Source organism: Myotis nattereri, assembly GCF_964212035.1.
Source record: "Myotis nattereri genome assembly, chromosome: 5".
In the NCBI taxonomy this organism is placed as follows: domain Eukaryota; kingdom Metazoa; phylum Chordata; class Mammalia; order Chiroptera; family Vespertilionidae; genus Myotis; species Myotis nattereri.
Genome location: NC_138080.1, coordinates 94,628,584 through 94,656,153, shown reverse-complemented (window position 1 = coordinate 94,656,153; position 27,570 = coordinate 94,628,584). Strand labels below are relative to the sequence as shown.

Sequence of the window (27,570 nt, the reverse complement as noted above, 5' to 3'; positions counted from 1 at the left end):
GCTTTACAGATGATAGAACTGAGGCCCAGAGAATAAAAGACTCTTGACCTGTGTCATATACCTAGGTAATGCCACAGGCGACCAGAATGAAGAAGACTGCAGAGGTGGGATAGGATGTAGGGGTGGGAGTGGGGTGAGGTGGGAGGGAGATGAAATCACTGTTTTAGTTGTGGGATAATAGAGAAGGGCATCTTTGCATTCGAAATCATTGTCCAAAGAGTATCTAGATGTGGCAACCCCCCCCCAAAACCCCACAAAAACAACCAAACAAAAAGAACACAAAAAACCCTGAGCTAATTAGAAAATTTAGGAGCCTTGGAAGAATTAATACCACTCTGAGGATCAGATTTGTTTGCCGTTTTTTTTTCTCCCCCAAATAAACAAGAGCTCCTCTCATTGGACAAAAGCCTTTCCAGACTGGTCCCGAAAGCATCCTGCGTACTTATGCCTGCTGGTTGCCATGGTGAATGATGCTGAAGAAATGAATAGTGTGAGCGTTGGGGGCGGCAGTGGGATTACTCAGACGGTGGCGAGAGAGACATCAAGGAGAGCCCAGAGCAGAGGGGGAAAGGCATCATTCCCTTAGCTCGGGTCCACCCTGCCTCTGAAAGCTACGCTCTAACTGGCATCAGCACACAAGCATCAGGTAAGAGGGAAAACGGCTCTTCTTGGAAATGGAAACGGCTTTTCCTTTCCCACTCCGCTTGGAGGAGGGCCAGGCAATGGTAATATACATAGCTACGCACAGGGGGTGGAGGGGAGTGTGTGTTTCCAAACAGAAGCAGAGGAAGAAAAATTAAGGGAGGCAGATTTGGTCCTAAAAGCTGAGGATGCTGTTAGCATCTTGACAGAAAGCTCTTAAAAATGTCTGCTGTGGGGAACTCAGTCTGCAAAGACAGCCTGCTGCAGAGGGGCGTCAAACAGGGGAGAAGATTCACAACAAGAAACGGATTGCTAATCACCCCTGATGGAAGCGATTTACGAGGGCCATTGTCCTATGTCCTTAAGCTTTCACTGTGGTCGGAGGTGTATTTACAGGGATGTGTGGGGTGCTGGGTGGCGTGGATGGGTGTGCATGAGAGGGAGCGTACATAGTCAGTCTCCTTCGCAATAACCTCCCCTGGAGGGATCCGAGCTCACACACCTGTTTCGTCCCTTTCATACCCCATTTTCCTGGGAGGAAATTTCCAGCCACATAGGAAGAAACAATTCCCCTTCCTGAGCATTTCAGTTCACTGTCATCCTTAGAGAAGGAAAACAAGGACTGCATCTTTCTGCAGCTCACCCCCTCTGGGAACACGGGCAGGAAGACAGAAGGTGGGGGGGGGTGGGTGGAGCAGGGAGGAGAGCAGCTCCTCCTGGAAGCCAGTCTGGCTTAATTTCCAATTCTAGCTAAAATCGGATTGTTTTCTGACTGTGTCACTGCAACCTGAAACAAAACCGTCCATATTTCATGGGAGAGGAGGAGCAGAGGACAGAGCAGGGGGAGACCTATACGTCAACATACGCAGGTTGAATATGGCTGCCCCTGGATTTTCGATGAGGGGAAATTCAGTGAGGGGGAAATACGCAGAATGAAAAAGAAACGAAAAGGCTTGAGGATGGCGCTCCCTTCCCAAAGCCAGAGGGCTGGCAATCTGAAGACAGCTCGCTGGATTTGTCTGGTAAAACAGCAACGGGTCCTAGCACCAGCATCTCCTGTCGCAGTAACATTCTATTACTAAACCCAGCAACCTTGCTCTGAATATCCAGCAGTGAAGTGGCTTTGAGGCTGGTTCCTATTAGCTGAGTCACCTCAGATTGCTCATCTGTAGAATGGAAATCTAGCTCAGAGGGTGTGATGACGAATAAAGGGAACTTGTTACTGTAGGTTGAACAGCTAGCAAGAGCTGCGAGAGGGCAACGGCTTGCTAACTGATGGTTATTACCATTATTAACATTCATGGTCCCAGTAGTAATAAAGAGTATCAGCTGTGCTGGTATGAGCAGCTGATTGTATTGATCTATGAAACTACTTCCTGGGTACCTTTGGCTTTGATAAAACAAACACAACGAGAGCAGAGGCTTTCGGGAGAAGTGAGCCGCCAATGAGCGACAAAACGAATCTCTCGCCATGGGCAACAGAACTGGAAGGCAGAATGTTCTAGATGGTGGAGCTACCAGCACTGAGAGAAGATGCAAGAGGTCCAGAAGGGAAATTTAGGTGAAATACCTGCCTGGCTTGCAGGTCTCAGACCTGTGGTGACTAACGCAGGGACTCTGAGGTGGTCCTGACTCCTCCTTTCATTGCCTTTTTTCTTCTTGTTTTTAAGGCTTGGGCACAACGTTGTAGGTAAAGGATCTGAGCCAGGGCAGGACGGGACTGGGGAATGTGGGCCCATCCTTTTCAGGTCTGAAGGCCACCAGCTTTGGCATGAGCGAGCCCTGATGGGACGCCTGTCCTGCCGTTGTTTAGCTATGCCTAGCTGGTAACGTTGTCTCTTGGCCTCCATTTTCTTTGTAAAATGGGGGTAATATTAGTCTCCATCTCGAATGCTCCATATAGAGCAGTGGCTGTGATGATCATGAATACTTTAGGGGAAGTCACTCTTCACTCTGATTCTGGTTGCAGGATCAGGATGGAAATCGAGGTGTGGAACCTTTCTTCTTCGAGAGCCATCGTTTCCTGGAAGCCCTTGGAGCCCTGCCAGGAGGACCACTACAATGTTATGTACAGGGCCAACTGGAACAACATCTTCACCGGCTACATCCGCAACAGCTTCCACTATGAGGAGAAGGTGCCTCGAACCGTCAGCAGGGTGGCCCTCGAGCACCTCGCCCCTTCCACTTTCTACTTCCTGTGCGTCAGCTGCAAGAAGATCACCTACCCCCACAAGCATCACTGCACCATGTTCTACACCCCGGATAAGAACCCGCTGGTTCCCAGAGGCTACCTGGTAAACCCCCAGCTCTCCCTGTGGGTCCTGCTGGCCATTCTGCTGGCCTGCTTCACAGCTGTGCTTGCTTTCATCTGCCTCCAGTACTGGTGCATCCGCTGCCATGTGCCACGCTGGTCTTACAGAGAGCCCCACCTAATGGAAGCCAATGGGTTGGTGAGATGGCCGCGGGACGGCCCGGCTCTTGATCAGGAGGAGGAAGACCAGCAGGGGGTCCCCCTGGTGGAAATGCCACGCAGAGATTCAGGAGCTGGAGTGGAACCGGAGGCCGAAGCCGCAGCCGATGCCGCAGCTGCAGCTGATGCAGATGCCGAAGACGACCCGGATGCCCCCGACGCAGGTGCCCCCCAGAGGGAGGGTGGTGGCCAACCTGGCATTCTGCCTCATTTTGAGGGGTGAGAGGTGGGGAGGAGGCAGCCCCCAATCTGTGGCATCAAGCCCTCCACACAGGAGTTCCTTTGTAAAAATGTGTCCATAGACTTTCCATGTCTCCCCGCAAATTCAGTGTTCTTGTGGATCACCTGGCTCAGCGACCACACTCCTCAAGCTGGAGGACTCACCCCATGCTGTGCTCCAGGAGAAGCATGGCCTTTCAGGGGGGGCCCAGTGGGGGCTGGTGCAGTTAGAAATACAAAAACCTATTTTAACATGAAAACAAATGTGAATTCCTTACAATGTAGAAAGTGAAATGTGCATGACTTGACAAAACACAGGACTTCAGGGGAGCTGTGGAGGTGAAGACGGGCTCACTGAGCTACGCAGCCAGCTAGCTTCAGGCCGAAGCCCAGTCTCTGCTTTGGGGAGGCTGTTTTGGAAAAGTGGACGAAGGCTCACCCCAGCCTGTTTTCCAACTTTCAGGCAATCACATACCACCTCAGACATTACTTTTGTTTGTTTTTTAAGCCAGATACCATCTTTACTGTTCTTAGCAAATAGTTTTAAATTGACTCATGTTTTAAAACTTAAACTTATTTTAAAAGGAAGCTGTACATGAATCCAAACATGAATACCGGCACCCTCCTGCCATAAAGAGAAGAGACATAAGGATAAATAGAACGAAAACAAAATAATAAATCTGACCTAGATACTACTAGGCTCCAAATTTAAAGCCTGCTTTCTATTCTTCGATAAAAGGGGAGATTAGTAAGCATTGAAGTACGAAAGACCTATTAGCACCAACATCGGGTCTGTCTCCTCAATATAATCAACGAGGTTTGAAAGAGAAGTGGAAAGGGAGGTGTTCTTACTTTGTGAGTCCCTGGGATTTAATGCTGTGGCTGTGAACCATCTAAAATGCTGTGAGTCGGAGCCGCGATGAGAACGTTGCCTGGACCAGACTGCCTGTTCCGGAGAAGACACCTCCCAGCACCGCCCTCAGCCCTTCTAAGCCCCACCTCTAGGTCCGACTGGGGGGAGCGCATCTGGGTTCACTACCCTTCCTAACCCAGGGCTCCCGGCCCAGAGGACCACCTTTCCTAACAAGGCCATGTTTATCCAGTCGGGGTCAAAGGTGGCCATTTTATTTGTTGTTGACACACCTCACCGCTTCAGTGGCATTCTTCAGTCCTCCCTTAACCCCCCGGGGTAAGAAGCGAATCTCCTCCATCCGTCATGATGGGCAGACTGTGAACGTTGCTCCCTGTCATCACCATGAGGTGGAACTGGAACTTGAGGAGGGCAGCGGTGACGTCTGCTTCAATCTCTGTTACACCCCCAGCATGTAAAACCCAGCCCAGTGTCTGGCCTTTCCTGGATGTTGAATAAATGTCTGTCCACAGCATGGCAGTGGACGGGAGGTCTAGCACAGGCACCACTGGGAATGTGTAGCGTCAGGATGGGTGCTTGTGAACAAAGCTGCTCAGTTCTAGCTCCAGTCAAGGCTTCCCCTTCCCAACTGCTTCCTGCCTGCAAACCCCTTAAATTGATAGAGCACAAGCCCCAGAATCCCAGGACGATGCCACCTCGAATCAGCCGAGAAACAGGAGGCGAGAGGAAACACCAAGATGAGAAACCCCATGCATGCACTGCCCGCTCCCCTCCCCAAAACGTCCCCACGCAGGAACCAGCCCCTGGCTGGAATTCACCCCCATCCTTGCTAGTTGTGAACTAATAAAGATGAATAAACTCACAGTCGTTTCCGCCTGGATCTCACTGCTGCCTCCTTTTCTCCACTCCTTGCTTTTCTCTTTCGGGGAATACTTTTCCATTTGCTTTTGCTCACTAGCCCCTTTAGAGGTAGGACCCGGGTAAGACAACTCACCTTGGACCCATAGAGGTAATAAGGCTGGACGTTGGCGGGTTTATCTCTTTGCGGTTCTTGGGTGAAAGGAATGGCAGTTCGGACAAAACTAGGAGAGGAAAGATGGGGCAGGCGTTAACCGAGTCCTGATATTCTTCGGGGGGCGTGATGTAGTGGGAGCCCTTCCTGACCAGGTGCAACCACACCGCTTCTCAAGTGGGTGCCTCCGACATACTCCCATCCAACCGCTGCCTCCTCCCCAAAGATGGGCAAGTTGAGGTCCAGACTCACAGGCTTGATGTGGGGCCTGTGGCTGCTCGTGACAGTGGGCTGGGCCTGAGAATGGCCTTCTCCAGGGCCCCACCTCTCCACCTCCCAACCCCCATGTTGGGTTTCCACAGAGCAGGGTTCTGCAAACTCTTTCTATAAAGGCCCAGGCAGCAAATATTTTCAGCTTTGCCAGCCAGATGGTCTCTGCTGCAAATAAATCCGCTCTGCTGGTCGCAGGAAAGCTCCCGTAAACAACAGTAAATGAATGAGCATGGCCGAGTTCCTATGAATTTCAAATACTTTCCACTTGCCAACGCATGAGGATTCTTCTTTGGATTCCCCGTCTCCCTCACCATTTGAAAACATCAATACCATTCTTAGCTCATGGGCTGTACAAAAATAGCGGGGAACTGGTTGTGGCGTGTGGGCCAGGGTTTGTAGACTTTTGCTCAAGAAGATTAAAGTTCCCAAATCTTCAGAGAACAGGAAGTGCGTCTCGCTAAGTGCGTGGGTTCAGGAGCATCGGTGGATTCCTCCCAGACCTCCCAGTCACTCAGCACATGCTTACTGAATGCCGGTCCTGAGGATACTGAGAGGACCCGTGCCCAGTTTTGCTCATCCTTACATACTTATTTGGAAGTGAATACCTCTCACCTCTTCCACCAGGTTTTGAACCTCTGTGGGGATAAGGGATCAGGTCTTGTTTCTACCTTGGTGCCTGGCCCAGGGCTGAGGTCACCTGCAGGAGACATGCTCCACTTTGGCGTGCATGTGTGTGCTCTAAACACATATGCCTGTTTGCACACATACATTCCCATATGTCCTCACAAAAGTACCATCTGATCATGTCACTTCCCTTCCTTAAAGGTTCATAAATGCTCGATCCTAATGTGGTCTGTGGAGCAGTCCAGTCTGGACCTGCTTCCTCCTGCATCCTGCCGCATCTTTCATGGCACCACTCCCCATCCCACCTGCTCCACCCTTACCAGCTCCCTGGCTCCTTAGAAAGTTTGCCTGGAATACTCTTCTGCCTTTTTGCTTTATTTTTGCCTACTCATCCTCCGCACTGCAACTCAAGCATGCCTGCTCAGAGGAGGAAGCCCCTCCTGAGGTGTGCATGGCTCCCCGGACTGGATCAGGTGGGGCTGTTCTCTCGTGGCTCCGTGGGCTTTCTTCCATCTCCACGTTCACCGCTTATCATAACACATTTACTGTGTGATACATCGTTTCACAGACGGTGTGACTGTTTGATCTGGCTCCAAGAGGCAGGAAGGCATCAGCACCGAACCGGCACCCAGGAGGGGCCCTGTGAGATGCCTGCGGCAGGGACCAGCGGACCCCTGGGCTGGGCCTAGTTTGGAGGAGGCAGCTGGCTGCTCCCTGGCCCCCAGTTCGCCCCGCCCCCTCCGACAGGGACTCCTTACCGGTTGGTGGATCCGTTGTAGCAGTAGTTGGGGAGGAAGTCGAAGTTCAGCTCCCAGAAGACGTGCAGGGTGATGCGGCCGTAGGGGGCGGACACGTTGTGGTTGGCCTCCCGGAACATGGCGTCGAAGCTGTCCAGGGTCATGTGCTTGCACAGCAGCCGGTGCGTGAGCCGGTTGATCTCCAGCAGCCACTCCAGCTCCTGGAAGAGAGAGAACTGCAGCTGCTGAGGATGCGCACATACCTTTCAGGTGTGCACCACTTGGCCTGACCCATTCCTGTCACAGGCGAGAGCCCCTCACACAACCTCCCAACTGCCGGCATGGGGACCAGGACCCCAGCAGTGGCATGTGACAATGTTCCCTTGTTCTGAGGGGAAGGAATTGATTGACGGCTGTTGCCCAGGCTGCATGCCTGTCCGAGGAAGGGAGCCAGGTCACGTGCAAATGCCTGTCTGCTCCCCTCTGGGTACAAAGCATGCCTGCTTGCTCTCCAGATTCCATCTGTGAGAAAAAGCCTGCACCTCAAGGTCACAGGTAACGTAAAAGGAAGCTGTGACTGGCTGTCACCAGAGGCTACATGTCTGCCCTGCATTAAGCAAGCACACTAGGTGCTTACGATTAGGTCAGATCACACGAAGCTACTGATATTTTAGGTCAAACGCCATCAAATATGAGTAACTTCATAGGGTTCAACCTAATATGTGCCAAACAGTATTTTAAGCACTTTATATGTGTTAATGCATTTAATGCTCAACCCCCCTATGAAGTCAGTATTATTGCTGCCTCACTTTGCACATATAGAAACTGAAGCTTTGAGAAGTAAAGTAACTTAGCTTCAAATCCCGGAAGCTGGGCTGCAAAGTCCACATTCTTAACCCTGTGAGACACCTATAGGGATTCTGAAAACAGCTGGGAGCAGATCGTCCCCTACTTTGGGCTGTAGGTACCTCAGTCACACAGGTGTGGCTGCAAGCTGCGGGTGAGCAACCTGCTGTTGGCCACAATGACCAGGGACCTGAGTGAGCTGTGGGCCGACTGTTGGAACCCCACCTTTGGGCAGAGAACGGGAGCAGAGGGGATACTACCCAGACACAGCCGGGCACTGCATGTGCTGAGGAGTGGAAGGGGAGTGAACCCGTCGGGCTCATTTAGTCCCTTATCACGTTGCCATTGGAAAGCATCAGAGCAGTCTCATGCTGAGAGAGAGAGAAGGCCGCCTCCACTTCCCTTCACAGAGGGGAAACTGAGACTCCTCGGGTGAAGGAACTTGCCCAAGGTCACACAGGACATATGTAACGGGGCTTAGGATGTGAATCCAGGTCTTCAGACCCCAAATCGTGTGTGTTTGGCCCCTGTGACACAGATAGCTGCCTGGAGTACAGAAATCATGGCCAAGAAAGCCCTCTGAAAATAAAGACGGTCTTAAAACATAAAAGCAAAGAGAACATCAGAAGGGCAATTCACCAGAGTGCAGCCCGGAGGTGGGACAGTAGATGCAGTTTAATTGTCTGTGGTCACAGGAGGCAGCTCCACACCAGCGACTCTATTTCGTTCTCATCGGCCACAAGGCCCCCTGAACCCCGTCCGGGGTCCCGTGCGTGGTCAGGTGGAGGCCCCAGGCCATGCCTCCCATCTTGGAGCTTAGCCTCTCTGAAACTCAGATTCTGTGGCTCTAAACTGGGGGCACAGGCCTGGATCAAAGCTTGCAAATATAAATGGCTGCAGGTCAGGTAAGTGGGACAAGCAGGGCAGGAGGGCGTCGTGGGGCTGGGTTGTCTGTGGCAAATCGGAGCGCCCAGCCCAGAGAAAGGCGAAGCTGCTGAACTCCATCTGATTGTGGCGTCAGAAAGGGGCTGAGTGAGAGCAGATCCTGCCACTTCTCAAAAATAGGTCAACATCTGGATTCCAATTCTGGAGTGGCAGCTGTAAGAGTAAGAGTCCAGTCCCTGTGCACCGTGAGGTAGAGGAGGGCAGACACACAGATCAGCTCTCCGCTTCTTCTCTTGGCCCAGCTAGCTGGACCTCATCTTGGTTTCGATTCACTTGGGATGGGTAAAAAAAACACCAAAATAACAATAATAAAAAGAGTAAGCGCTAAGGAGTACATTTCTAAGATCCACGAGTTGTCCCACTATGGGGAAGATGGCTGCAGATAGGAAAGCGGGGAACCACTCCTGTCCTGCTGTTCTGTGCTCTTCACGGTCTCAGGAATGCGTGTCAGTGTTGACAAGGGAGACCAGAGAGAGAAGTGGGGGCTGCTGGAAGTGGGGGTCCAGCGCCTGCCGTGCAGCAGCACGAGGGTGTTTCTTTGTGACATAATCCCAGCTGTGGTCTTGCCTCAGCCGTGTTCTCCCGGCTTCCCTCAGGAGGGCCCCTGCCTGTGGGACGGATGCAGGGCTCAGTGCAGAGGGTTTAAAAGGCACATAAGTGGTTCAGGCACCTTCAGAGAGGATGTCAGCATTCCACAAAACAGTCGGTTTACTGAGGAAATAAAATACCCAAAGGGCAATTCTGTGAAGTATGGGAAGAGCTCTTCAAGGGCAACCAGAAACCCGAGTGTCAGCCACATGAACCTGGTGACCAGCTCTGTGGCTCCAGGGAGGCAAGAAGATCTGGATTCTTGAACCCAGGGTCAGTGAGAGCTGGTAGGTCAGATCCATGAATGATGTGTCCGGGGAGCTGGCAGCAAACTAACAGCACAGTCCAGCTGCCAGGCACATCTAGGCAATGGTTACCAGCTGGGAGGGCTGGGCTGGTGCTGTCAGAGCTTCTGCACATTTACGTGTGTTCTTCCACATTTTTAATGTTGGCTCAAAATTTCAAATATGCTCTGCAGCCTCAGGCTGCCAGCTCTCAGCTGCAGTGTTGTTGTTTGTTGTGGTTTTTTTTTTTAAAAAAACACAGATATTTGTATTGATTTCAGAGAGGAAGGGAGGAGAGATAGAAACAATAATGATGAGAGAGAATTACTGATCTGCTGCCTCCTACATGACCCAGGATCGAGCCTGCAACCTTGGCATGTGCCCTGACCAGGAATCGAACCGTGACCTCCTGGTTTCTAGGTCAGTGCTCAATCACTGAGCCACACTGGCACTGGCCGGGGTCAGCTTCAGCTTTTCACAGCTCTCTTGGAGCATCTATTTACCGAGCTGCGTAGGATGGTGACTGACAGGAAATGTTTGCAGCCTCCCCACTCGGCATCAGGCTGCCTTCCCATCTCAGATAGGAGTTTCTAGGTGGAGGGAAGGGCTGAGGGCAGCGCGTTCCTGGGTTTGTTTTTTAGAAGAGGCAGAAGCCTCTCAGCGGAGGTGAGGGGGGGGCCTCCTGACCCCATAGGGGGGAGCGTCCCTGGGGCGTCCTCTTCAAGGGCTTCAGGGGCAGTGGCTGCTCTCCTGGAGGCCATCATCCTCACCCCGTCAACACCGGCTTTCATGCTTGTTTTGTTTTCGGCTCAAAGAGCACTCAGTGCCTTTCAAGGGCTGGGCCATGCACTCCCACGCACACCCCAAACCAGTTTTCCCACCCGATACGCTCATTCATACTGGAAAACTGGAAGATACAGATAGATTTTTTTTTTTAAAAAAAGATGAAAACAAAAGTCCTACTACTTGGAGATAATCACTGCTAACATTTTGGCATAAACAAAGAAAAATCTATTTCTTAAAATAGATGTCCTGGAAGGAGGCGTGCTGCATGACAGTCTCTTCCCGTAAGGGACCTGGGCTGAGGTGGGCAGCCGGATCAAGTCCTCTTAGGAAACGTTGTTGAAAATTCACCCCGAGAACATTTCCCTGCAGCTCCAGATCCCTGTGTTCCTCTCCTCTGTTTTTCCCACCAGGCCTATTTATTTATTAAGTGCAATGAACTATGCAAAGCTCTTTCCAGACTGGCTCGTTTTGTTCTTGAAACAACACCATGAGGTGAATGCTAATCTTTCCTCCACAGTGTAGGTAGGGAAACAGGCTTATAGAAGATAAATAACTTGCCAAGATCACCCAGCCAGTAAGAGGCAGGGTCAGGACTGCACCCACTGGTTTTTCTGACTTTGGAGCTCTACTTTTTAAAAAAGTCCTTTGTCCCTTAAAAACAAGCAAACACCTTTCTATTTGGAAATAATTTTAGACTTACACAAAAGTGAAAACAGCAGAGTTCCTGCATACCCCTGACCCGGTTTAACCAACGTTAACCTCTTACATAACCATGGCATGATTATCAAAAGTAGGAAATTAACGTCGGCACAATGCTATTAACTCAACGACAGACCTCATTTGAATTTCCCCGGTTTGTCCACAAAGGTGCTTTTTGTTGCTCTGGAATTCAATCAGGACCCACTTTGCATTTAGTCTTTTCCAATCTCTAGTAGTTTCCAGTCCCTCTCTGCTTTTTATGATCTGTATGCTTTTGAAAAGTATTGTTCCCTATGTGTGTGTGTGTTTCTTTTGAGGGACTGTTTTTGATTTGGGTGTATGTGGCTTTTCTCATGATTAGATTGAGATGATGCATTTTGGAAAGAATACCACAGAAAAATACATATCAGGAGACACATGGATATATCTTATTACTTACTACCTTTGATGCCTGGGTAAGAGGGCGTCTGCTAAGTCTCCCCATTGTGAACTTACTATTCTTCTATTTGGAGCAAACAAATGTCTTGAAGGAGATAATTTGATATTATTATGCAAGTATTCTGTTTCTTTCCAAAGTTATTTTGGGAGTAATTTTTTTATTATGGGAAAATATACATAACATAAAATGTACCATTTTAAGCATTTTTAAATGTACAGTTCTGTGGCATTAAGTACCTTCACATTATTGTGCAACCATCACTACCATCCATCTCCAGAACTTCTTAATCTTCCTCAACAGAAACTCCATACCCATTAAACACTAAAGCTCCTTCCCCACAATCACTCCCCTACTTTCTGTCTCCATGAATCTGGCTACTCTGGGAATCTCCTAATAAGAGGAATCATAATATGTTTTTCTTAAAGTTCTGTCCACTGCCCTGGCAGATGTGGCTCAGTGGGTTGGGTGTCATCTTGTGCACTGAAAGGTTGCCGGTTTGATTCCAGGTCAGAGCACATGCCTGGGTTGTGGGCTTGATCCCCAGTAGGGTGCGTGCAAGAGGCAGCCAATCAATGTTTGGCACTCTCTCTCCCAAAAATAAATCGATAAAAAAATCTTTAAAAAAAAAATTCTGCCCACTAATTTTAGCATCCATGTAGTGATCTAATGGTGACTTCATTCTTTCTACTCATCTGCTTTTGAAAGCATTAAAGCCTTCCTTTGATTCACTTAAAGACTGACTGATCAATCAAGCTTACTCTAATTCTTGGAAAGAATTAATATAGAGAAGTTCAAAAGCTGTTTAATAGGAGAAGGAAGGTCCATGCTTATGCATCAGGACCGATTATATAATTTGCAGGTCCCCTGGCAAATGAAAATGTGGGGACCTTCGTTAAAAAACGATTAAGAGCCCTGGCTGGTTTGGCTCAGTGGGTGGAGCGTCAGCCTGAGGACTGGGGGGTCCCGGGTTCGATTCTGGTCAAGGGCATGTGCCTTGGTTGCAGGAGCATCTCAGTGGGGGGGTGTACAGGGGGCAGCTGGTTGATGTTTTGCTCTCATTGACATTTCTGGCTCTCTGTCCCTCTCCCTTCCACTCTGTGAAAAATCAATAAAATACATTTAAAAAAAAACTATTAAGAATTTTAAGACAGCAAGAGCAGAGCATTAAACCCAGCACAGAGCCCCAGGCAATCAGGAGAGTAAGATTATTTTCATTCTTAAGTCTATTTTTCCTGCTCTATTCAGATAGGAAGGAAACTTGCTGCCCTCTATAACTGGCCCAGTACTAAGCTCACAACAACATCCAGCTAGAATCCCAGATCGTCCCATCTCTTACCACTATGGAGGTCAGGTCCTCACTCTCAAAGCGGCTGATGGCCTGGTCCAAGGATTTGTACATGGCGGCAGAGATGCGCTGAGTAATGAGTCTGTTCAGGTCAATTGATCTACCCAGGAGCTGGACAGGAGAAATAGAGAAAGAGAGAGAGAAGTTACTTAAGATTTGCATAGACACATGACAATAAAATGCAATGCACTGATAGGAACTTGGATTAAAAGTATAAAGGTCATAACTGGGACAAATGGGGACTCTGTAGAAAAGAGTATTGTTCAATTTCCTGAGTATGACAATTCTATTTTCATTTCGAAAGAATGTCATTGTTCTTAGGAGATAGGTGATGAGGTGTTCAGGGGTGAAGTCTCATGATATATGCAACTTATTCTCAAATGGTTAAGAAAAAAAAAGTATATTCTTTTTTTTAATATATATACTTTTATTTCAGAGAGAGGAAGGGAGAAGGAACATCGATGATGAGAGAGAATCATTGATCAGCTGCCTCCTGCATGCCCCCTAACAGGGAATCAAACCTCCACCTCCTGGTTTATGGGTCGATGCTCAACCACTGAGCTGCACTGGCTGGGCAAATAGTATATTCTTTAAAATATATATTTCCATATACTATTTATATTTATACATAAATATATTTTATATATTTGCTGCATTTGTGGGAGAAAACATATACATGAGAAAGAGAAAGTGGTAAAACATTAATAATGAATCTGTTTATAAAGAATATATGTGCTCATCGTTCAAGTTTCCTGTAGTTTTGAAATATAAAATGCTGAGGGAAAATACAATTTATTCATACTGCAGGACAGGCTCTGGCATCCGTGCAATGCTAACATCCTAAATTAGCCTTGAGCTCCTTCCTGAATCTGCCCTGTGCCCCAATTCACAGTCACCAGGAATAGCCACCCCTCAGCATTTAAATTCATCCCCACAAAGGGCCGTTGTGTGCCTTTGTGGGGATGAATTTAAAAGCAGGAGCATGAAGGGCTGGTTACAGAACGGAACATGTAGCTTACAATAATTTCTATTGGGGAACACAGGGGCAGCCCTGCAGATGCTATGGAGAGAGCAGTAAACATTTATTGACCACCTGCTCTGTGCCCTGCACTTCGCTAGGTACCCAAGGATTATTCTTAACCGTTTAATTTTTTCTACGTGTCTTCTGGGGTGAATTTTCTACTAACTGACAAGGGCCCCTTAAAGCCACAATGTGCACACATAAAGCCCTCAGTATTAAACACCCTGTGGCTAACTCTGCTGCATCAGTAAGTGACAGTCATAATTCTCTGTTGTCGGCAGAGGAGAAAAATGTTCTTTTTCCTGTTACAATTCTCCATTTCCCTTGCATTTCTCATAGCAACGGGAATGTCAGGGTTTCTAAGGAACCCTTTTCCTCTTCATCTAGACCAGCGGTTCATAACCTGTGGGTCGCGACCCCTTTGGGGGTCGAACGACCCTTTCACAGGGGTCGCCTAAGACCACCGGAAAACACATACATAATTACATATTGTTTTTGTGATTAATCACTATGCTTTAATTATGTTCAATTTGTAACAATGAAAATACATCCTGCATATCAGATATTTACATTACGATTCATTAACAGTAGCAAAACTACAGTTATGAAATAGCAACGAAAATAATTTTATAGTTGGGGGTCACCACGACATGAGGAACTGTATTAAAGGGTCGCGGCATTAGGAAGGTTGAGAACCACTGACCTAAACCATCCCCTCAGTGGAGGCTCGGCCCCCTTCACCTCAGTCTTTTCCACAAACGCCATGGACCACATGAAAAGCATGCAGAGGCCACAGCGGAAAGGCCCAAATCTCCCAAGAGATTTCAAGACCCCTCTCTACTCTCACTCTCCAGGCAATCAGGAGGTGGCTGCCAGCAGGGCGTAGGAGCAGGGAGCAGTCCTCTGGGGCAGCTCTTATTTTGTCTCCCTTGTACCGTTAACATTTTTAAGCAGGAATATGTGTCTGAGCTCCTGACAGCATTTCCTCTACACCAGGGGTCAAGTGTTCACAGAAACCAACCCCACAAAAATAAGCCATAATTTCTACCCTAGGTTTAGCCTGACATGCTGTGTTTGTTTCAAAGGCCCGAAGCTCTCCATCACTTAGGCTAGCATCTGAGCCTTGCAGGGACACATTTACCCACTGCTGAGCAGCAGTCCCGACGCAAGGAAGTGGGCCGCAGCTTAGGACGGGAAGACAGAAGCTTTGGTGGCCACTGCTCCCCAGGGGTGAGCTGCAGACGAGTGGAGAGCCTGGAACTTGAACTAGAGGAGGCCCCGTGCCTTTGCACGGTTTGTGGACTCTGAGGCTGTGTCACACCTATCTTAGACGTCCACACGGGGCAATGTGCAGACAGCACAGCCCTGACTTCTGACCTCCATGCTACCCTCACAGCTACTCTCTCAGCCGGTTCCATTCCACTGTGGGTTCCGTCCCCTGTTACCTGGACGTGTCTCTGTTTCAGCAGCGTCTCGTAGCGGTTGGACGGCGGGTACGGAATGATGACTCCATAGTTCTTACATTCGGCTCTAAAACGTTTATCCAACAGGACACTGGAAGGGATGAGAGTTAAATGAGGCCAGCCAACGTGACAGCGAATTGTTTTCAACTGCCCCGCCGCATCTGCTTTAGACCAGGATCTACCCATAAAGCACTGTCTTATGCATTTTAAGTATAATTTCCTTTCCGTTTTAGAGCAAAGTCCTTCAAATTTCTTTTCAACCAGAAGAGCTCAATATGTGAACGAGAATGTCTAACTTAAAGACTGGCAACACAGAAGTTGAATGGCTTTCCTCTTTTATTCACTGACCAAAAAATCAACAACAGCAATAACAACAAAATGGAGTGCATGCTTGTCATATCCCAGATCCTTGCTTGGGACAGACAGTTCCCAACAGGAAACATGCTAAGCACTAGGAATACAAAGTTCCGGTCCCCTGGAAGTCTATGTTCTAGTGAAGAGCGACTAAAACTGAAAAAGTAGGCAGAGGAATAAGATCATTTCAAACAGTGTACGTCTGCATGGCATTCATTATGTATCAGGTGTGCACACGCACTCATACAGTCGCTTTTCATCTCACATCCAGAGTTGGAAGTACCATTATCATCTTTCACACTGAAGCACACACTGCAGAGTCATAAGTGCTCTGAAAACAATAAAACAGGACCATCTGGTATGAGGAGGTCAGAGAAAGCCTCTCTGGAGAGGTTTTGTTGGACAGAGACCTACATGCGAAAAATGGCCAGATCTGGGGGAAGAATCCCTCGGGCACAATGAGCCTGGGATGTCTGAGAAAAGGAAAGGTGGCCAGTGTGGATACAGGGCAGGGCCTGGTGGAGATCATGGTGCAAAAATGAACTTATAAAGTTAGTCCAGGGACCAGGTCACGTGGGACTACCTAAGCCACAGGAAAGAGGTTAGATGCTCTCCAGATGTAACTGGATGTCATGGAAAGGAAGCCATGAAGCAGGACAGTGACCCAATCTAAATGCACACCCTCCAGTACAGAGAGCAGCCACCCGCCCCATGAGCCTGCTGAGCACCTGAGATGCGGTGGGTCCACGTGGAGATGCACTATGAGTATAAACTACGTTCTAGATTTTGAAGACTTAGACAAAAAACTATTTCTAGTAATATTTAATTGTTACATGTTGAAATTTTAGTATTTTAGATATATTGGATTACATATTACATGAAATATACTCCTAAATTACTTTTGCCTATTTGTCCTTTTTTAAATATGGCAACTAAAATTTTAAAAATTACATTTGTGGCTCACATATATAACTGCATTATATTTCTTCTCTCTTAAGATTTTTAATGGTTTTATTTTTAGAGAGAAGAAGGAAGAGGGAGAGACAAACATCGATCCGCTGCCTCCTGCATGAGGGATCTAGACTGCAACCTGGGCATGTGCCCTGACTGGCAACCTTTTGGTGCACGGGGTAACGCCCAACCAACCTCATGGGCCAGGGCTCATTGGATTCTCTTTCTAATGGTCAGCACTGATCTAGATCATTCTCTCCCTTCGGTGCTTTCTAACTCTTCCAACATCTCTCCAGCTTTGTCATGCAGGTTGCTCCCTCTTGTGGTCTGTGGAGATCTTTACATGTACTAATTCACCTTAATCCTCTCTCAACAGCCTCTTGAACTTTCCAAGTAATGCATACAATATGTTAGTTTCGGGTGTACAACATAGTGATTTGACATTTCTATACTTTGAGAAATTATCATCATGATAAGTCTAATCAGTATGTCACCCTACAGAGGTGTTACTATATTATTGATTATATTCCCTATGCTGTACACTACATCTCCATGGCTTATTTATTTTATAACTGGAAGTTTGTACCTCTTATTAAACTTGACCCTTTTCATCCATCTATCCATCCCTCCCCTCTGGCAACCATTAGTTTGCTCTCTGTGTCTGTGAATTTGTTTCCCTTTTTGTTTTGTTCGTGTGTTCTGTTTTTCAGATCCCACAGATAAGTGACATCATGTAGTAGCTGGCATGCTATTGTTACTACACTTCTGCCACAGGCACTTTGGACAAGTAGTTCCTTTTCCCTGCATCCTCCTGTCCTCCTTCATCTAGTTTTACTTTACTCTTATCACCTTCAGAAATGAACTCAAATGTACCTTTCTCAGGCTAGCCTTTCCAGCTCCCCACTCGAAGACTAGTTCAGGTTTAACTGTCATATATTCCCATGAACTTCTCATTCATAGGGGAGCGCGTAACTTCCCTTGTCACTGTGCATTCACTAGTTTTTATTAATATTTGTCTTCCCCAGACATATCTATTTTCCTCTCCTACATTTTAGCACCCAGTCCAGACCCATGGAAGCATTTAGGTTTCTTTACGTGCTAATGAAGGGAGGTTTTGCAGCAGCAAACCCCAGGTTCTCTTACCTGCCAGCCATGGCTTTGTAGTAAGCGAAGATCTGATCCGCCAGCTTATAGACAAACTGATCAAAACACAGGTTCACCTGGCGAAGAGGAAGCAGAACGTGTCAGTGGTGTCTGTCCAGCTTTACCACAGAGACTTGGGCAACTCAAAGAGGGCAGTGGGGCCTGAAGCTGTGGGGCGAGAGGCTTTGAAGGAAAAAGAAAAAAGATTATATGGCCAAGTCAACTTTGGGAAACCTTGTTCCTTGTTCTGAAGGTCCTCAGTGAGGCACAGAGAAGGCAAAGTTCAAAAAGCTGTTGAGAAACCGCCCTCCCCACCAGTCCCCTCCTTGGTGTTACAAGGGGCCGGCCCAAGGGGGACATCACAGACAGGTCTTCATGTCCTGTAATGACTCATGTCGGCCTCCCATGGCCACCTCTCATGACAGACTTTCTTGTCTTTTCCTTTCACTGTACTTAACCTTGCTTTGCAAATAAAGAGGTGGATGGTCATCAGGAGTTTAAACACTCACAAAAATACAATGCTTAAAAGTCTTTGATTTTCAGCGAACAAGGGGCTGTCTTGCCATGTCAATGTTTCATCTCATTGGTGATGCTCAGGTGGGAAGGAAGTTCACATCAGATACAGAGGATCAAATCCCAATCCTCCAATCCAGCAAGAGCAGGAAATGGCTGAGGGTGAAATTTCAAAGGGGAGTGGCAGTGTAATGTCAAAGGAAACAGATCATATTTAGGTAATTCATCTTTGATTCTTTTCTTACCAAATTCTCAGCTCTGTATTCAAAGAGCTTTCATGCCTTTTGTTTTACACCCCAGGTGGCATATACAGTGCTGGCCTCATATGCAGGTAACCAAGGCATCCGACCTGGACTTGAACTTCAAGGACGTTCATTGGTTCTCCTTTAGGTTCCCACTCATACCCCATGATCCTCCTCTTGAACCAGCTTTGAGCATCCTTGCCCAAGTGGCTCAAGCCCCTTCCAGGCTCTGCATGCTCTTTTCCCTGAGTTTAACCTTGAGGGTGAACTATACTGAAGGTATGTGCACCCCCAGGGCTGGCCAAGAGGCCATTTTTTGTGGCCATCGTAGTAAACGAAGCTTGGGTATCCATGTACATATACATGAGGTCCTTCAGGGTGGGAAACAGGGTTTGGGGATGGGAAGAGAAAGGGGTCAGGAGACACAGAAGATTGTATTTCAACTCCCATAGAAATTAGAGGATCTAGAAAGAAAGCAGCAGCTCTATTAGCTTTCCTTTGGAATACATAAACTTTCAAACAAATCTGGTGGCACTGCATACCCTAAAACATTCAAGTCTTTCCTTTATAAATAAGAATGCCCTATATTTGTATGGCAATTTTACCAAATGGGCCTCGTTCCATGTTTGTAGAATCTCACATGCTTAAGTGGAACAGAGACTATCATCCAATTTCAGAAGGTAAAACTACGTCACTAGTTCCTTTGATCTCATGTTTCTGCCCCTTGCTGGCCCATGGAAGGACTGCACTTCCTTGCTCCTCTTTGAAAGGAGGCATAGCCATGTGACCTGCTTTGACCAATGGCCTGTGTCACTTTCAGGTGGAAGCTTTAAGTATCACAGTATCAGAATGTGATCCACCCTAACCCTTCCCCCTGCAACTAATAAATATTCCAGATGGGTCCCACACTGACGACGACATAGAATAGAGGCCCCAGCCAACCCATACTAGAGAAATAAACCTTTGGTTTCAAGCTACTAAGACTTTGGGGTTGGTTGTTACTGCATCACAACCTAGCTTATCCTGACCATTACAGAAATAAACCCTCTCTAGTAAACAGCTTTACCAATTGAAAAATGGCTATGTCAGTCCTATCAGTACTATACAGAGACTCTGTGACCTTGGGTAATGACACCTGACCCCTTGACATCTCAGATTTATTATCTGTCAAATAGGTGGTAGCACAGATTTTTTTAAAATTATTGTAGATTAGTTAAAATGTTTATATAGTGCTTAGCACTATGCCTGGCAAATGGTAAATACCTAATAATTGATAGGTATATTACTGTTGTTTTTATTAGCCAAGTAATCAAACCATAAAAGACCCATTGGAAAATTAATTTTACCCAAGCAGTCCTATCATGTCCCATCCCTTGAAAAAGAAAGACCTCATCCTGGTCTAGGTCCTTTAAGACAACCACTATGTTTATGAAGAGCTCTCTCTGGAACCAGTCACTGATCCCATGCTGTGGTCTCCCCCAAATTCATATGTTGAGATCCTAACCCCCAAGGCTGATGGTACCAAGAGGTGGGGCCATTGTGTGTGTGTGGGGGGGAGGGGGGGATTAGGCCATGAGGGTACAGCCCCCATGAATGGGATTGGTGCTCTTATAAAAAGACCCCGAGAGCTTCCTCTGGGCTTCCACCTCATGAGGACATGGTGAGAAGTCTGTGACCCAGAAGAGCACCCTCACCCGCCCATGCTGGCACCCTGGTCTCAGACTTCCAGCTCCAGAACAGTGAGAAACACGTGTCTGTGGTTTATGAGCCACCCGGCTAAAGATGGGAAAAGTCCGGACTCCTGAAATAAGCCTTCAGGAACAGGGGGAGAAGCATCACTTGCCTCGGCTTCAATCTCATCATACAGGAACTGCTTTTTGAACTTGGTCAGAGCATAGTAGGCGCTGTCATTGTACAGGTCCAACGGGTAGAGGACGTACCTGAAGAGGAAAAAACAAGGCCCAGCAGCTTAATAACATCTCTCTTATGGCAGCCAGACTTCCATCTGCTCGGAAACATGAAGATTTGGGAGAAAGCTAGAAAAGGAGAACTTTCAGCACTCTATGTTTCCAGCCTCCACTTAGGAATCGCTTACTTTACAATCTGCCTATAAAAATCAAAAGTCCATGATGCATATAAATCCAGGGCCTGAAAAAATGAGTTAGCTTCCTAATCCCCAGGGATAACTCCCCCAGCATGACTGTTAAGAGAATGACAAAGCGTAGGAGGGGCAGATGGGCTGGTAGACTTCTGAACCTATCTGCAAGGCTGAGTCAAATCTGGTGTGGCCTTGGCCTGGCATAATGCCTCATCTGGAAAGCTTGGGGGGAAAACAGAGATCGCTGGCAAACTAGCCTCCACCTGCACCCCAGGAACCTCCTCGCTGGCCCAAGCCTGCGTCTTACTCCATCATGGAAGGTTCTTTGGTTTCCAGGATATGGTCTGTCAGGATCCAGGGCATGGACATCTCAATGGGAAACTGGATCCGCCGGCCCATGGTCAGCTCCAGGAAGAACTCTCGAAACCAGAGCTGGGAGAGGTCACAGCACTGCTGCAGGGCTTCTGGAAAGCACGAGGGAAAGGCCTGGGTTACAGCGGAGCACGAAGGGCCTGGGAGCGGACTGTTTATGAATACTAGTGTTATTCATATGGCTGTGCTGGAGCACAGCAGGTCCTCAGAGGTATGACTTGACCGTAGACCCTGCTCTCTTGAACTTGAATGCCAGGCCAACGTTAGAAGACAGGGTTTGCTAAGCTTCAGAGGCAGAGACAGTGTGTGTGTGTGTGTGTGTGTGTGTGTGTGCGCGCGCGCGCGCGCACGGCGGTGGCAGTGATGATATTTTAGAGCTTTTGGTGCCCCTACAACGTCCACTTCCCACCCCCTGCTCCAAAGCCATCCTGAAAATACTTGCCATTCAAAGTGTGAAGACAGGCCTTAGGTGTCTGCTTTTACCTGAACTGCAGCTCCGTGACACCTTATACGTGATAATTCTGAACTCACTGCTCAGAGGCCTTGAGGCCTTTCCAAGGCTGCTTCTGTGAAGAACTTGGGACTATTGGCTAAGATCTCTCTTCAATACCAACAGATGCCTGACCACTCCCACCACTCTGGGCTGCTACTGTCCCTCTACTCTGCCCTGTCACACCTGTGCACACATCCTACAGACAGAAGAGGAGGAGTGGGGGACACAGGGCTGAGGTGCAGCCGGGAGCCTCCTTTGCTAGGAGCAACGAGCACTCATGAGCTCATAGCTGCTGCTTAGATGCAAAACGCTGGCCCTAGGTGCGTCGTGCACACTGCTATTCGATCCCCTTTACTAAGGACTTCATGCCCAGTCAGCCACAATGTCTACTGGACAAATATTTCCAGCTAAGTCAGAAGAGCTGGATTGAGCCCGGCCTTTCCTGGCTCCCAGAGTCCACCGGCAAGTGTGTGTTTTTTTCCTTAGTGGCCAATGTGCCCCTTGGGTCAGTGATCACAGCTCTCTGCAACTCTGGCCTCCTGACAGCTCAGTGGCCTCCTGACAGCTCAATGGCTCTGGGACCGGGGAGCCCCCACGCTCACCACTGATGTTGAGCAGGTGCGTGAAGAAGAAGGACTGCTTGTGGAAGTCCTCTATGGCGAGGACAATGGGGCCGTCCAGGCTGCTCCTCAGGGTCTTCTTGGAGCCACTCTTGTCTGCGATGAGCGACTCGAGCATGGTCCGCACCATGTACAGCTTGAAAAAGAAAGACGGGCAGGTCAGGGGCTGGCCCTGCATCCGGGGGGAAGGATGCTTTGTGCTGCACTTATATATATATATATTTTCTGAAGATGCCCTTATAAAGCTTTGTCTTAGGAAGCACCCATTTTGGGGTTGGAGAAGTGAATTTGGAACGTGTAAACTTCCAAGCGGGAGGCCAGCCAGCCCGGGAAGGCAGTTCTGTCTGGGGCCTGCGGCATCCCTGGGTAGGTGCCTGGGTAGAACTAGGAAGTTCAAGGTCCAGGTTCCTGCTTGCTCTCTCAGCCAAGGACGTGGGCATCAGAGGAGAACCTCATCCATGCCACCCCGGAGTCCCTGCCTTCCTGGACAGCCACGGTAGCACCACGCGTGGAGCACTGGACCAAGAGTCAAAGCCTGGGTGTCAGGGCAGCCTCTGCCGCTGGCTTGCTGTGTGACCTTGGGCACAGAGCCCCACTCCAGGCCTCAGTTTCCCTGTCTGCCGACACGAAGGGGTTGCGCCTTCCCAAGCCCGTCCCCTTCGGCGCTGATATTGTGGGAGCGGTGAGACGGGAGATGATCAGAGCAAGCCCCCACCACCTCAAGTTTTTGACCCTCAGTGTTTTGAATCCATCGCCCTTTGGTGGCACCAGCTGCATGGCACAGCCTGCCGAAATCCTGGGTGAAGATTGGTACTTACACAGGAGCCTACTAGACAATTAACTCCCTCTTACAGAAGACCTTAAGTGCAAAGGGTACAAGCGCTAATCTAGATCTGTCCACATCATTTGTCTTTGAATCTTAGGGCTGGAAGGGGCCTCGAGGAGCCAGGCTAGTCCATTCCTGCTGCCTCCTGGAGAAGTGTACCCAAACCAACCCAGCCAGGCGGTGTTATACCAGGGATCGGCAGCCTCTTCGGCCCTGTGTGCCACCAGTGGGGTGAAACAAAGCCCGCGGGGACCACTGGCAGGCCTAAGACATAGATAGGAGAGAGGAGGAGGGGATGGGAGGGCAGGAGAGACAGGGAAGAGGGAGAGAGAGAAAAGAGAGAGAGAGAGAGAAAAGCAAGAGGTATTGTATACGGTGGGAAAGCCGTCACGACTGCTAGGGACCACCTCTGAGATGCTCCAACCTCCCTCTGCCACAGGTCCGTCCTTCTCCGGGACCTCACCCACCACGCGCACTGCGCGGGGCAGCGAGGCCACAGCAAGGAGCAGCACCGTCCTACCATAGCCTTCCCTTCGCGGTAAAGGAGCTACCATGGATGCCGGTCTAGCAGACGTCCACCCTCTGCAACCCTGTCGGTGGGCATGTCTATCACCCCTAAGAACCGAGAAGCCCTGTTCTAGCGATGGCCTAGGAGGCCATTCTTATGTCCATCCATGTGAGTGTTGATTGATTTATATCAAATTCTAACGACTTGTCCATAGAGGGGGAACTCTTTTCCCACCTCCTTTTAAACAGAGCGTTTGACCCACCAGGACAGTCCAGCTATGCTGGATGCCCATGTCGACTGTGCTCCGAAGTCTCTAGCAGAGCCCTGGGTGGGAGTCAGGAGACCTGGTTCTTGTCCCACCTCAACCTGTGACTCACCTTGCGGCTTGGACAAGTCACTTCCCCTCTCTGGACCTCAGTTTCCCCATCTGTAAAATGGGGGGAGGGGACTGGGACTAGTTTGTGTCTAGGGATGCTCCCAGCTCTGACTGTCTAGGAGCCTATTAAATGCATCTGTGCCACCTAACATGACTCGGTGGTGCTGGGGGGCTGATTGCTGGTGACATGCACCTTTCGCTTGTCTATATAAATAGTCCTGCTCTCTCCTCTCTCTTCTGTCTCTTTCTCTGCCTGCTGGTCCCCCTTGCTCACCTTCCTCCTTTCCAGTTTCTCTTGTGCCTTGTCTGTCTCACCCTCACTCATGTCTAGGACTCACAGAAACACTGAAAGCCCTGCTCCGCTCCTCTGGGGAATTCTGGGATCGAAAGGTCTCTGGCCCCTAACACTACACAGAACTCTTTGCAGAAGCTTCCTCAGGACGGTCCACAACCAGCAGGCAAGGTGAGTGCACACTGACCACAGCTGGGAAGCCAGGGGATGCTAATGATGACAGAGCTGAGAACACACCTCGCCCCTGTCCCTCTGCCCCGTCCCCCTGACCAGACACAGACACACACACAGTGAGAAGGGACAGGGATGGCTCCTCTCAGGGACTCAGGATTTCAGGGCGGAGAGAGGCTGAAAGGTCATGTGAAGCGGGAGTCCCCAGCCTGGGGCTTCCGGGGCCTGGACGACCTTTAAACACTTCCATGGAGCCATATGCTTTCCCCCAACACCTCGTAAGCCTACCGAAAACTAGCTGACCTTTAAGAGATTTAACTAAGATGCCCAGATTCTTTATTTTTTCCCCCTGGAATTTTACAACTGCTTTGGATAAGCCACAGGCAACCTGTTCAGAAGCTCCAGTTGGAAACTCTGAATATCTCTGATTACTAGACGTTCTCTAAGGAGTCAAGGGCTTTTGACACTTGTCCTTCTGGAGTCACGGGGGGAATAAAAAGAAGGATCTAATCAGAAACATGGTTTCATGCAACGTTTTCATTTAACAGAGAAGATAGTCAGAGCTCAGAGAGGTCAGCACCTCCCAAGATCACAGGGCAAGTCAGAGGCAGAACCTGTGAATTCCCAAGCTAGGATGCCACTGCAGGGGAAGGGGCAGGGTTCATTAAAGAGGGACAGGGCAGATGCACAGAGTCTACTTCAAACTCCTCCTACACTTTGGAACCAGTCCTGGTATCACCCCCATTTGCCAGATTAGACAACTGAGGCACAAAGAGATTACATAACGTGCCCAAGGTCACACAGGTATCTAGGACGAGAATCCAGGTCTCCTGAATCTTAAGCCAGCGGTCCTCCCTCCTATATCAAAACAAGATGGTAGAATAAGACTAGAGCAGCTGCTTGACCCTGCCCCTCCTGCCCGAGGACCCCCAGCCCCAGTGCCCTATGGTCCAGCCAGGATGACCTACCAGGGCCTGGCTGGCCTGAGGCAGCAGAGCTGGCTTGTGCCCAGAGCCGCTTACCTGTGTGCTGGAGGGCCCCACAGCACGCCGGGGCACCTTGATGTCAAATCCACCTTTGGGATCCTTCTCCCCTCTCAGGCATGGGTCATTGGGGGGCTCTCGGCCACCCTCCCAGTCACAGATGGTCTTCCGAATTGCCTGCAGGACACTGGGAAGGAAGGATGGAGGCTCAGACTCGGTTTTAGCACCAGGAGGAGGGAAACACTGCAAGCCTGTTTCTAGGGTCTGTGGTGCCCCAGGGCCACTTTCCCAGAATTCCTGGGGTGCATGTCAAAGGTGCTCATCCTGGGCCCCACCCCCAAGATGCTGGTGTAACAGATCTCAGGTGCAGTCCAGAGTCAGCATTCTACAGGCGCCCAGGTGATCCCAATGCCAAACGCTACCTGAGACCTCAGCTCTGAGCCTGTGCAGGGGCTAAGAACTCAAGTGAGGTAGGACGGCTGTTTCTGTTTTTGGTTATAGAAGAGTCTCATTAGTCCAATTATATCTCTGACTATTTAAAGCTTTAACAGTAGCATATATTCATTGCACATTTACTCCATGTGGCTGTGTGCTTAGGTCTACACGCGGATTATCCAATTTTATCATCCCAACAGCCTATAGCAAGAACCATTATCATCCACATTTTACAAATGAGGGAAAGTGAGGTTCAGAGAAGGTAAGTAACTTGATGGGGTTCACCTAACTAGACAGCGGTGGGGATGGGCTTCCAACCCAGAGACTGAGGACCAGTCATCTCAAATGTCCAGTCTCCTAAGAAGGTTTCCTAAAACCTGCCGGACGGGTCTGTGTGTTCAGAGGCTGCCCTGGAAGCTGACTGAGCAGGGATCTTCCTCTGTGCTCTGCACCTCGCACCCCTGATTTCTGATGTGCCCCTGAAAAACGCCATCGGAAGACCCACCTGATAAGAACGTTCTTCTTCTTCCGCACCGCCTGCCTCAAGGGCTCGCGCAGCGTCACCTGGGCAAAGTCCTGCAGGGCTGCGTAGATGGTGTTCCTGATGGCCTGGTTGAAGACGCTCTCCATCCTGCCCATGAGCACCTGCAGGCCTTTGATCATGGCGATCACCTGCCGGGCACAGATCAAGGTCAGGCTCCCCGCACCTGGGCACACCTGTCTGTCCAGTACCCTTCACCGCATCATAGGGGGGGCGCTGGGTGAAACGACAGAAGCACAAGGCCAGCCAGTGCTACCTCGAGTGCCGATCCATGGCTAGATTGGAAGCGAGTGCTGGAGTGAAAATCAGTACTCTGCCCCTCCATCAGGAAAGCCCTGCGGCCAAGCAAAGATGTCGCTGCCGATTTCCATTCCGGCACCAGCTCCCTACCTTGTTGAGGACTGGTGACAAACGGCAGCTGGAACATGGACTGCATTTTGAGTGCCATTCTGACTTCTGTGGCCTCTCCACACAGCATGCACCCACAGGCCATATCTAATAGAACTTTTTTTTTTTTTTTATCATGCACATTTTAAAAGAATTTTTACAATCTTTGCTTTTGAAATAATTTGGCCAGCTGCTGCTTGAACCCGTAAAATAGGGTTCCTGTAGAAGACTCAGGGGGGAGCCTCTGCCCCTCTAGTTGCCTGCTCCCCAGCCCCTAACTCACTAATCCGCCTGCAGACGTGGGGAGACTGGTGTCTGTGATGATCTTGGGATCTTGGAATCTGCCTGTCCCCAGGGCAAGTGTCCTCTCCCTTGGGTTCCTGTCTCCTCTTAATCATCCCCTCCCTGCCCGAGGAAGGGAGCATGTATTTCTGTAGCTGCTTTGCCTGTTTCCCAGTGGGTGCGTTTAATGGGATGGGGGAGAAATAGGAAGTCTGGTGTGGCCTTGGGTGGCAGGCACAATCTCTGGTCAAGCTTTACCAGCAACAAACCTAATCCTTAACTCCCCACCCCCACCCCCGTTAGCCTCAGGTGCTAATTCCTAGATTGGTTCAGAATTCAGAGAAGAAAGCATGTGCCATATCAGCCTCATGACAACACCACACTTATCACACCCGTTAGCAGTGAAAGTGCCAGGAGGTCCGGGGAGAACTCAGCTCCAGGCCAAGTATGATTACAATTACACCCCTGAACCCCAGTCCTTTAAGGTGCAGCCTGGAGATGTACAAAAGAGCAACCTGAACTCCTGCTATGCTCTGACCCTTTCCAGCTTCCATAGCTCATTGGCATCATTATCCCCTTTGACAACTGTTGTTTGGTTCTCAAGAATAACCCTGGGATGAGTGGGTAGAGACTGTCGGGTCCATTTTACAGATAAGGAAGTTGAGGCTCTGAGAGATGAAGTGACCTTGGGCCCAGGGCTAGGATCCAGGTCTCTGACT

General features: G+C 49.2%; 2 protein-coding genes across 4 annotated transcripts in view; one reads left to right on the top strand and one right to left on the bottom strand.

Annotated features, from left to right (window-relative positions):
- The window catches only part of CYFIP2 (cytoplasmic FMR1 interacting protein 2), a 107,047-nt gene that overhangs the window by 37,987 nt on the left and 41,490 nt on the right, over positions 1–27,570 (bottom strand). Inside the window, exons 14-24 of the mRNA XM_081092182.1 lie at positions 26,147–26,313; positions 25,246–25,393; positions 23,066–23,140; positions 22,033–22,186; positions 20,873–21,029; positions 20,311–20,407; positions 17,713–17,789; positions 15,247–15,355; positions 12,772–12,891; positions 6,870–7,069; positions 5,197–5,284 (exon numbers count right to left, since the gene is read on the bottom strand). Of these exons, the coding sequence (XP_080948308.1) occupies positions 5,197–5,284; positions 6,870–7,069; positions 12,772–12,891; positions 15,247–15,355; positions 17,713–17,789; positions 20,311–20,407; positions 20,873–21,029; positions 22,033–22,186; positions 23,066–23,140; positions 25,246–25,393; positions 26,147–26,313 (1,392 nt within the window). The remainder of the gene's footprint in view (positions 1–5,196; positions 5,285–6,869; positions 7,070–12,771; positions 12,892–15,246; positions 15,356–17,712; positions 17,790–20,310; positions 20,408–20,872; positions 21,030–22,032; positions 22,187–23,065; positions 23,141–25,245; positions 25,394–26,146; positions 26,314–27,570) is intronic.
- FNDC9 (fibronectin type III domain containing 9) lies at positions 473–5,064 on the top strand. Of its 3 annotated transcripts, XM_081092185.1 has the most exons (3): positions 512–646; positions 2,612–2,936; positions 3,021–5,064. In XM_081092185.1, exons 2-3 carry the CDS (start codon positions 2,619–2,621, stop codon positions 3,333–3,335), a joined length of 633 nt encoding a protein of 210 aa, XP_080948311.1. In that variant the 5' UTR covers positions 512–646; positions 2,612–2,618; the 3' UTR covers positions 3,336–5,064. The 3 variants fall into 3 exon arrangements, with proteins under 3 accessions (XP_080948310.1, XP_080948311.1, XP_080948309.1); XM_081092184.1 differs by having other exon boundaries at positions 473–646; positions 2,612–5,064; XM_081092183.1 differs by lacking the exon at positions 512–646 and having other exon boundaries at positions 2,316–2,936.